This window comes from Bombus flavifrons, chromosome 6 (assembly GCF_040668555.2).
Source record: "Bombus flavifrons isolate JBK064 chromosome 6, iyBomFlav1_principal, whole genome shotgun sequence".
NCBI lineage: Eukaryota > Metazoa > Arthropoda > Insecta > Hymenoptera > Apidae > Bombus > Bombus flavifrons.
Window position 1 is genome coordinate 11,400,039 of NC_138447.1, and position 11,577 is coordinate 11,411,615.

Sequence of the window (11,577 nt, forward strand, 5' to 3'; positions counted from 1 at the left end):
ATGAAAAGTTTATTTAGAGATAATGATTAAAATTGATGTCTAACTGATATACTATTTGTCGATGTAAATAGGTTTTTACCTTTTGTAGAAAATAACGAGCAGCTTCGATTGATGTATTCAAAATTACATAACTGCATTAGAAGAACGTATGTGATAAAAGTAACAAAAAGCTGGAAATCATTCAAATCCTCCGTGAACAATCTTTTCATGCAAGAAGTATATACCGTTTGTGTATAAGCTGATATAAGTTTATTTAATGCAGATATAAGTTTAATAAGGGTATATGTTTAATTACAGATTCAATAAATTAATTATATGACCGTACATAAATTACATTAATTACTGTCTTAAATAGCATTAAATTATTTGCACAGATTTATATGGCGACTTTTTATAAAAGTTACATTTTAATATGTATAACTCTATCATATCTATTATCATGATGTCCGAATAACATTAGCAGAGAAGCTTTTTACAAAAAGTATTATACATATGTTGTTATCTACTAGTAGTCAATTAAATAATAAAACGATTCTTATCAAAAAAAAAAGAAGCTATCAGTCTCCATACTTCTTAACATAGTTAACGATATATTCTTCGATTTAACAAAGAAGTCCAATCTTGAACGATTACTTAAACTTTGGACTTAATCTTCGCCGATAATCGATTGATTTATTTGGAAAACTATCTCATGGTTTCTTTTGATTATTCTATACGTGTATAGAACGGGACGAGCATGAATATAAGACTTAGAATCTCATTTCTTTGCTCTGACGACTGTCTCTCGAATGCCTGCTTCTTGCCAAAAGCCCGGTCAAGCCTAATTCATAATCCGAGTCATCATCGTAAGCTTCGGAAGACTGGTGATGCTTCTTCACTTTGCCCTTCTTCTTTCCATTCTCTTTTTCGTCATAAACCAACGCGCTGATCACTGCATCTTCTTCGTCGTCGTCGTCATCTAAATCTTCGATCTCGCCTTTCTCGTCTTCGTCCTCGTGTTCACTTCCGTCAACCTTCTCATCTTCGTCCTCCTCTGCTTCGCTATCCTTCTCGTTATCATCGTCGTCGTCGTTTAAAATCTCTTCATCCTCATCGTCGTCGTCGTCATCGTCGTCTAGACTATCTCCTAGAATATCGTCATCGTCGTCTTCTTCGCCCTTAATCGGTTTCTTCAAGGGTTTCTTCTTCTTGTTCGTTTCATTTTCGATTGCGTTGATGCTGGAGCTCGTGATACTTGGCTTTTTCGTACTCGTATCAACCGCTGTGAATTTCTTAATCGGTGTTTTATCCGGCTTCGTATAGGAAGCTATCTTATTGGAGACCTGTGTAGCGATCTCTTCGGCTTCGCTACCCGTCGTATCGGTCGCTGCAGATTCCTCATTTATTTCGATATTGCCTTCTCCGCTCATGTTCGAGGATTCTTGATTATACTCGTTGTCTTCTTCGAAATCGTTAGTGGCAACGTTACTTGCGACGTTAGAATCTACTGGTGACGATGTCGGCTTACTTAGAATTGGAATCGTGAAGTGGAGAAGAGGCGGAGGCGTTGTTACTTTTGGTTTCTTCGTTGCGGTCTCATCTTCGCCTGTTATAATATCTAATAGAGCTCCGAATCCAAGAACATCTTCGTCGTCGTCTTCTTCCTCGTCTTCTTCCGCGGAAGAATTTGGTACGGAGTTAGCCAACGGTGCATTATCCTCGGCATCATCGTCTTCGTCGTCATCGTCCGAACCGAGACCAAAGAAATCGTCATCGTCGTCTTCTTCCGGGGCCTCAGCTTCGACTACCGGAAGTGGTTCTGCTGGGCGTAACTTTAGACCGTCAGGGCCAAATCTATGATATGGCAATTGCGTAAACATTTTATTCTTTCTATATGACTCGTAAAAATATTATCGACTAATGAATATTGTTAAGAAATAAGTGTCATTACCTAAAGCAGCTAACGCGTAAACTAGCCTCGAGTTCTGTCGCTGATTGTAATTCCAGTCCAAGGCAGGCTTTGAAGTGATTTTTAGCATCCCGTTTAATGGAATAAATTCTTCCACAGAATTTCGTAAACCCTCCAGGTAACGGGACGCATACGGGCTTTGGATTCTTTCCTAAAACCCCATAGCGTATAAAGCGTTATATCAAATCATCGTAGATCGTCATAGTAATCATAGAAATCGTTTAGGGAACTTGTTTCCTTATTCGTTTAATGTATGCCGCACTTTCTCCTCAAACGGTCGCGACACAAGTCGATCGAGTGATGTTTATACGTTATGAATACTTTATTTCTGACGTAGCATTCGTCTCACAGCGAACAAACACAGAGGAGATATCGACTTTTTAACACAGTTTTTCTATTTTTTGTGAACGTTTTTCGAGCCGTTTTTCGAGCTCGTCTTTTAAAAGTGCAGCGCGTACACGTTAGTCGTGAAAGTCTCGACGTATTTCCTGAATTCCGGCAGACTTTTCACATCGTTTTGCTAAACGATTAACACACTTTTCAGGCAAATAATTTTTCTGGCTGTGCCATATAGAGCTTTCATATAGAGATAAATCTGTGACATTGTATGACGCTTGTGACGCTATCTCCAGACGCTATCTCAGAAATGTATGAGCGACGCAAGTACTTACCATTTACGATTGTGCTTGTTAGAATGTTATCACCGAAGCTAAGTTGCACCGCCAAATTATCCCCTTGCAAGTATTGCAATGATGCACATCCTGAAATGGACGATATTCTTGTTCAAGTCTTTAACAAGTATACGGAATACCATCTAATTATGTACTATCGCGGATAATCGAGGCGTTTTAGTAACATTTTTTATACACATTTCTAGCACACGGACTTTTTCATGTACGTGAAAATATTTAGATATGCAAAATCCTTATCTTGGTCGATTTCAGCAAGTTGCCAACCCGATATGTTGTGCTGCGATTCATCCAAAAAATTGTCTAATAAATTTTCTATCAAGCGCCGTACGAACATCGTACAGCACCGAGTGTCGCAAAACTTCTATTTTCGCGATATGCACAATATTAATAGTTTTTTTTTATTACATCATAGTAGCGATTCGACAGTTCGTAACTTCAAAAATAAACATTGAGGTTTCTGTACAGACGCTTTTTTATCGTCTCGATAACTGGTATCAGCCTTGGACACTCTGTGTACATGCTCGCGTTTAATTACATGCAACGATGTTTGACCGAATAGTCTATGAAGGATCTAACAACGCGACATTTGTTTATCGTCCCGTTTCCTTTATTGCTATCCTTTCTGATGGCCGCGTTCTATTAAGTTACACAACGCTTACCTGGTCCTTGTAATTGCACCAACGGTATATGGAAGTCTCTGCAGCAATTGCATATGTTCTCATTGCAAGTGCAGTATCTGTTCACGTTGTCGGTTGCCTGTTTCAACGATAACGTCGATATACCGACGTTACTCTGTTCAGAACCGCTCACATCCCTGATCGCTCTATCTTCTGCTTTCTCATCGCGCTCTATGGAATTAATAAATTCATCACGTATATACATGCACGTTTGCCTTCTTCAGGAACAGGGAGCGTGAGAAAATTGAAGCAAATAAATTTTCCGAAACTATTTTCTACCGTAATTTTACGTTTTAGCAAGGATATACCGTGTTACGTAGGAACATGTAATTTTCGAACACAATTTTTAAGTTACGTTCGTTAAACCTCTAAAAGAAGTGACTTCATCCTTCGAAATTATATCTCTTATTAACTTCAATCCTTCAATAAACGTTTCCTTTCTACAAGCAAGGAAGTCACGTGAAATTACCAGGCCATTACAAGAATTGACGTTAACAATGTGGAAACTCTTGAAAATCATTACCGATCACTCTGCCGTAAGCGGCGAACGCGATCAGAAGGACGATCAGTAACAACTCGACCACCATCGACAGCCGCATCTTCGCTCTTGTCCTGTAAATCAAAGTATGACGATGACACGAGTACATCCTACGACGTTTCTAAGTCAACAAAGCCTAAAGATTCACGGACGCGAATATTCATCGTTTGCATCGTACGCTCGCGAAGGTTAGCCATGCACTTGACATTCTCCGTATTTTCCTACCGCTGTCACTCGGCTTTGCACAAAGGGAAGATCTTATATCGAAACGTATTGATATTCAACGCGCTACGAACGATACGCTATCTCTTACCCAGCGATTGCAGTAAATTTTAACGAGGACAATAGATACACCGTTTCCTGTTGGCGATTTACAAAGCTTTATTCCTTTGTTCCTTACCCTTTTCAAACGGAATAATTATTATTTATTAGACTTATGAATCAAGGTTTGTCAACGATATTGTCTTCGTTTCTGAAAGCAAACCGTGCAGATACAGATCCGAAATAGAGAGAAGCTAACGGAACGTCGGCTGTCACGCAGAACTGCCGGATGTTAAAGATCCGTGAACAATGCGACCACGTGTTCACGCTCGTTAACGATAGCTCGGCAAAGGGTGAAACGCGCGGTTGATCCTCCGACGGGACCAATCATTTCGAGCAGCGAACTTGTAGGAGGAACGACTTTTTCCTCTTGTTTCGACTAATGGGCTCGTCACGACGCGTGCTAACTTCTTGTCTGCGACCGGTTGACCTAAATCACGGTCACGGCCAAAGACGTCTCTTGCAAGAAGTTCACCGTTCGGATGGTACCTGAACAACGCTTCAGGAAGCACACGCGTCAGTCAGCTTTGTGCGGAACAATATGCGGTCACGTCACGAGAAACGGTGATCAGGTACGCGTAGGTATGTGTCCGATCCTTCCGGACTTATTTACTACGATTAATAACGTGACAGAAAATTGAACTTCTTCGCTCGAGTTAAAAGTCTCGGGTATAATTGGAACAATGAGAAGCCTACATTACATAGAATCAGAGATAAAGAATTGATTAGAATTAGATTAGATTAGATCATTTCCATTAACAATGAAACTGAAAGCATCTCGGTGAAAAAGAAGAAGAAATTAACGAAACTAGAAAACCATTTTTCACTGACCTGTGCTACTGACAGAAGGTATATACCAGACGAAAATTTCGTATAGAAGTCAAGAGGATCGTTGGAAAAGGACGTCTCTCTTCGTCGCACCCTTCAGCTCTTTTTTCCGACTCTTCGTCTTGCGGAGGCCAATGTCTAACTGAAGATGCCGCCCAACTCCCCCCAAGGTTTCTTTAAAAGTCGGTCAAGCCACCACCACCTGTCTCGACCGAGGCTACGATTATTAAGCATTCTAATTCGCTCTGGGTAAATAAGACAACGATTCCCTACCAGCCAGGGTATAGTATATCGATCGTGTGCTATCTCCCCCAATCGGTTCCTCAAATCGGCTCCTCTACGTTGCACCGTTGAAAATCAAAGCGGCTTTCCGCTTTGCCTTGAACCGATACCAGGGTCAAGTACGTTCGAGCCAAATGCTAGCGACCTTTCATCTTCGATGAAAGACTTACTCTCGAACGGTACCACGATGATTCATCTCATAACACGGTAGGATCGCGAAATCAGAAAGGAGAAGTTCTTGTTTCTGATCCTCGAATGAATTTCAATTTGCGTCGTGATGTACATCGAATCGACGTGATGTAACGTTTATTAACCTACTCGTCCAAAGCAATAATGGCTTTTTATAACAGATAGAAGATAGTTCATCTGAATTACCTTTTCCTCTTTTTCTCCTCTTTAAGAAATTTACTGCATCGTAATGTTTTATTTTTGTAAAAATGTTTATTAACATTATGCGCACTGTTTTCTAACATGGTTTTCTAGTTAAATCATTCTCGTTGTTCTTCTTTAATCGAGATTCTTTAGCGAAGTTTATCTCGTTTTAATCATCCTAAAAAAAGAAAAGAAAATTAGCATCTTGGGTCACTGTTGACGATAGTTAACGCGTTAAATTGTAATACAAATAGCAGTAAACGTTTATGTAGGTTTCAGCATGTTTGGACGGTATAATACAAACCTCGATCACGACGTCTGTAATAGACAGTCCCACTTCGCAAAAATTTCTATCGCCATAAAGTTACGTTGTCTCGAGGTAATCGCGATGCATCCACAATGAGCATGCCGGAAATTCTTTATTCGTCCAGCGTGCAACTCGCTCTTACCACGTTACAATTATCGGACCTTTTCACCGACCTTCAAACTGGTCGTTGGTCTCGTATCCAACTGATTAGCCTTACGAATCTCCTACCTTTATTCTTATTTATAGACTTTACCTACTTACCCAAGATTAACCCATTCAGCCAGAAGATTTATCCTGGCAAAGTCACGAGCCATCAAGTTGGTATCGTGACATTTTTCAGGTATCATAAACGATGACAAACGTTCGCTGATAAAATCAACCGAGATGGCCAGTCCGAAGCGTGTTTTGATGGTCGAGATGGGGCCTTTCTCCGGTTAGTGGGTCGAAGAAAGTAGCGGTCAGGAGTGGTTTACCTTGGTTAATACTTGTTCGTCGGTATGAAGACTGCACAATGGAATTCAGGCTGTCAAACGTTGCGGAAGGCTGGATAATTATTGTCGGGGATGCACACGTTCGACTCTGGTGTATTTTAAGATAATGGGGTCCATGGTCCTTTGGGCTTCTAAAAGGTGCGACGAGATGAACGACGCCGAGGATATGTGGGTCATCAAGGGAAACGAGTTTTTACGTAACGTCAAGGGATAATCTGTTCGGATGCTGGTGTTCGTTTCGAAAACATAATCCAATCGGGAGCAGCCTGCAGTTTGTAAACAGGAAATTAAGTATCGAGCGGACGTTTAATAAATCGTCAGACGTATCGCTACCGTTCATCTTCTTGCATCCTTTGGTCCGCAAAAATAACGATATCGAAATATATTATATAGAGTAGTTGTATATACGTAATATATATGTGGCGCGATTCACGAAGTGTCCAAGCGGAACGACGATTCTGTTTGCCCGCGGCCAACCATGCGTACGCTTTTCCTTCTCCTTTCGTTTCAAATCTATTTATTTCCGTATTTGCGCGATCGATCAGGGAAAGCCAGGAATATTACGAGTCAAAGGCATGGCCGATGAAAATATAATTACTGGAAAAAGAAGAATACTTCGTCTCGGAGAAGTATGGTGATCGTGGTCTCGTTAATCTCGTATTACTGTCATTACGCTCGTTACGATCCAGGTTAGAGAAGCAAGGAAAGAAAACGGACGTTATTATTAGACTGTGGATCTTTATGCATTCGTGGAGAATTGACGTGTATAGAAATATATTCTTATAATATCTAGATACTAAAGTCCTTATTTAGATTTTGGTTTTTCAATTGCATTGGTAAAAATCTGATTTTTGCCACTTTTATCAGGAATTTTCACTTTTATCCATTGCTAAATCCGAAGAAACGATTCGCATCGCAGCGAATGAAGGAAATCGTCGGGCTGTTGGGGCGATGAAAATTCTGAAAGAAAGAAACACAGGGAAAAAGAGATTGCTTTTACCGATGTGCTCTGAACGACATCCTAACTATACGAAAAGAAGAGCACCGTGGTTTTTGTCGATGCCCCCCAATGAGCAAACCGAGCATCGCTAGAGAGGACAGTCGCGTAAGTTCTCCTGGTACCAGGTTGCCGAAGGAGGTCACCCGGTCACCCAGATGAGGTTCTTTGCCCGTTGTTACCTCCGTACCTCGGCCAATGGCGTGGCACCTCATCGTCGCTGTGGCGAATCCTGTCGCCAGTTTTCGTGCCGACCGCCAGCCGATCACCGATCCGAGACCCGCGCCCGGCTTTGTGCCCAGATTTAAGCTGCTTCCTTGCTGGGCAGGATCTCCAGGCCTGTTCGACGCGCGAGTCCTTTTGACAGCTGCTAGTTGGTTGTTGGAGTTTCTGTCCACGAGTTTGCAGCGATAGTTCATCGCGAAAATCGACTCATCGCCCCTGTACGAATATCTGGGAAACAACTGTTGTTGGTGATGGCCGTCAGGTTCACGATTCTGGTGCTGTTGACCACAGCCGTCGTCGTGGTGTCTTCCGCTGGACTGCTCGGTGAGCAACACGGATTAGTTACGCTCTCGTGGAAACGTTTCTCGCGGTTTTTTGCAGTATCCATTGGACATTCTCCAAGCAACGAACGTCGGAAGTTCGACGTTCGTGACTGAAAATACGTACGCCGACGTTCGTGACGCGCTGGTAAACAAAAGTTCGACGCTCGCATACCAATCGCGGCCCTCTTCTGCGATAATTCGCTTTTTAACACGATGGCGCGTGCTATGTTCGGCCATTTCTTTCGATCGGCTTCACGTTTCGTTATTTCGATCGAGAACTGCTTATTTCCTGGTTTTTTTTTTTTTAATTAAAGAATTCGTTGTTCCGTGTTTTACCTTCTATCGCGGATCGTAAGATGTCGGTAACTTGTCCCAGTAACGCGAGAAAGTTTGCGGATAGAGGCATCTTTCTGACGCATGAGTGTGACGCGACACACTTTGCGGTACGCGCACTTTGTTTGTCGTTTCGAGGAGAGAATGACAAAGCCTTTCGGTGGAGGAAGGTTCGACAGCGTAGAGAAATCGAAACGATGTCAACACGCGCCGAGAGAAATTTTCGAGAATATCGACTGGTGGATGGAAATCGGGGACGATATTTTTCGTCGACTTTCGATCGACGACTTTCGTTTCGATTCCATTTCTCTCGTCGAGTTTCTCTGATGCGCCTTTGTATTTTTTCTCACCACAGAGACGCTACTTTCCTGGGATATTCCGGACGCCGTTGGCAGATCAACCGCGCCGCAGTCGCAATGTCTTTGTCAAACTTCCAATTGTTTGTGTTGCATCGATCTAAATCTGACGACGGCGATCGGTGGTGGTCTCGTGGTGGACGACTTGGATGGTCGAGCGTGCATCAACATCAAGCAGAAGGAGCAGAATATCTCGTTGAACCTTAACTACGGCGATAATCCAGTACACAATGCTACCATTAAGATCGGTAATGAATGACAGAATTATTTTCTATTCTACAGTTAGATTTGACGAATATTCCTTTATTATATTTAGGCAGCTTCAAAGAGAAATTAGTATCATTTACGACATTTTACAGTGGACGCATCCAATAGGCCAACCTGCATGAACCTTCTGTCAGATCTGGCGCAAATATGCGCGAAATTTACGTCGATTAAGCAGGCGGAAGCTGGTTACGACGGTTGCCTGGTAATCGAGCCCGCGCTGCTGGGCACACCGCAAGCCACTTACCACATGGGATGCTTCAATTTCAATCAGGTGGTGCGACAGATCGAAGCCTCTGCGTGAGTACGATCTTTGAAAACTGTTTCGCGAACGATACACGAGACGCGTATCCAATTACGAAGTGTCGTTTCATTCGTATTCGACCGCCATCGTAGCTCGACTACGAACGTTTTTATCGTTAATTCCTCGTAACTGGAATTTCCTCGCAGCACTATCGAGACGACGGAAACCACCGAGACTACAGAGGACGAGGAGGATTCGTTGAACACGGAGGAATTCATAGCAGCGGTTTCAGCTAGCGCGGAACAAGGGATAGCTCTCTTCTCTCAATGGCTTGGACTTAATCTGAATCCAAAACTGAACCTGACCAACAGGAACAATCATCAAGAAGCAAGCAGCCAACGTGCCATCCCATCCACAACTTCCAGGTCTGCTCGAGTTCATTGGGATCAAGAAGAGAAGAACGACGAACGATTCAAGCAACTGCTCAGTGCGCAAGACAACGTGTTGAAGGGTTCAGCTACGATTGGCCAATCGAACGGAGCTGAGACGACGTTCGTTTATTCGAAACCTTCTGAATTATTCTCGTCGGAGAAAAGCTCGAACGATAGAAGGATCGAGCAAATGGAGATGGAGCCGCAGCACCTGGTCGTGGTGCCAAAGGAGTCGAGAAGAGGTGGAAGGGCATACAATATTCATCAGCACGTGAACGAGATCTGAAACGTGTTTGTTTTTCGTTCGACTCGATCGATCGAGGATTATAATTAAAACATAGAGTTTAGGCTATCTCACACGTAGATCATATTCTCATGACGAGTTAAGGCAGAGTTATTATCGTTGCCTCCTTTCTCTCTCGTATTTCTTTATTCCTCTTGCTTGTTTATTAATTCTCGATGAATTCGACTAACCAACGAACGACTACACACTCTGCCAGATTAATCGGTGATATCGTTCGTTCATTTCGAGAAGACTGACCGCTTTCTCATCAGCTCCGTCTGAATGATCTCTCGCGATTGTGATCACCTTATTTCCTCTCTCCGCGAAGTCTCTGTTACTCGAAGTGTCGCCAATAGTAACTACACGCTCGCGGTTCTGCGAGGATCGCCGGATACATCCGGACGAGTTTAGCCGTATGAAATAAACGACGATAATCCGCAATTATTAATGGGAAGAGGTGAAACAAGACCATATGTGAATCTTTTTCGAGAGAATGCAATTACGATCGCTGAAAAATTCGTTTCCATAATGCGAACTATTTATTTAGTTTGGATGCCGCATAGTAAATAGAAAACATAATAAACAGTAATATCCTGCAAGTAGTTCGTATCATCCATGCGACGACATCGAGTCGTATCTATACACATATATCGTAAAACAGATATACACACGCCATCGAGCGATGGAAATTTTTTTATATGTTTCTTTTGTCATAAAAGAGATAACCGTGCTGCCTGACACGCGTGCACAGTAGATAGGCATTTTTGTCGTACGCGCGAGTTTAATAGATCATCGATTGATTGATTGATCGTGGAAATACTGTCTTCGATCGATTGTGCTGGAATATTAGCTCGTGTTCGAATCAAATATAGGATCAGTCATTCAACAGGGTAGAAATTACGAACGTACATTTTTATAATCGTTCTCTGTAATATCGTTGACACGGATAAATTAATAAAGCCAAAAAGAAACGGTTCCATACATTCGTCTCATTCTGTCTACGTTTGCCCAAGTCGATCTCGCAATGAGGATTTTTAATTACAGTGACAACAACTTTATGGCGATCTGTTAGATAGACGAAGAAGAAAAATTATTCGCCAATTATGTATATTGTGTGTGTGTGTGTGTGTGTGTGTGTGTGTGTGTGTGTGTGTGTGTGTGTGTGTGTGTGTGTGTGGATTTGCTCTTGATACATCTACGTATATGGATTCTCGGTTGAAGAATTTTAACTTAAGTGAAATTCTTAGTTAAAGAAAGGAAGAGAACGAGAGTGACAGTATCGAAGATGAATTTTTCCACGTTAATTTCACGATTTCAGGAATGTTACGTGCCATTGCAGGTTTGTGGATCTCCATGAAGTGAATTTTGACGCGGCAAATATGAATCGTCCAGGAATGAACACAAAGGCATTTCGATAACAAATTACGTCGTTTTTACTACCATAATTGAGAATTATCGCTAATTGCTAAGTATAGTCGTTCGTTAATCTGCATATTTACATATGTTTTTATGAGAAGGAACATTGCCGAGGCAGGAAACTGCTCGTTGTTTCTGTTTACTCAGTTTTATCGACCTCGAGTAATTTAATTGGATATTAGATAAGTAATATTTCACAATTTGTAAAAGATTGAAAATGAACGATGAAGATTAGAAATTGAGATTCAT

The 11,577-nt window shown here is 41.9% G+C and overlaps 2 protein-coding genes across 3 annotated transcripts; one reads left to right on the top strand and one right to left on the bottom strand.

The window, feature by feature from the left end:
* Positions 1–162: 162 nt before the first annotated feature.
* LOC138180494 (protein starmaker) lies at positions 163–3,927 on the bottom strand. The gene is made up of 5 exons (XM_069114382.1): positions 3,841–3,927; positions 3,300–3,488; positions 2,620–2,709; positions 1,931–2,099; positions 163–1,833 (listed from the first exon to the last, which is right to left on the bottom strand). The coding sequence occupies exons 1-5, from the start codon at positions 3,914–3,916 to the stop codon at positions 750–752; spliced, it is 1,608 nt and encodes a 535-aa protein (XP_068970483.1). The 5' UTR covers positions 3,917–3,927; the 3' UTR covers positions 163–749.
* Positions 3,896–11,136, top strand: LOC138180495 (uncharacterized). Of its 2 annotated transcripts, none has more exons than XM_069114383.1 (4): positions 3,896–4,043; positions 8,690–8,938; positions 9,050–9,254; positions 9,405–11,136. In XM_069114383.1, the coding sequence occupies exons 1-4, from the start codon at positions 3,944–3,946 to the stop codon at positions 9,913–9,915; spliced, it is 1,065 nt and encodes a 354-aa protein (XP_068970484.1). In that variant the 5' UTR covers positions 3,896–3,943; the 3' UTR covers positions 9,916–11,136. The 2 variants fall into 2 exon arrangements, with proteins under 2 accessions (XP_068970484.1, XP_068970485.1); XM_069114384.1 differs by lacking the exon at positions 3,896–4,043 and adding an exon at positions 6,845–8,002.
* The last annotated feature ends 441 nt before the right edge of the window (positions 11,137–11,577 follow it).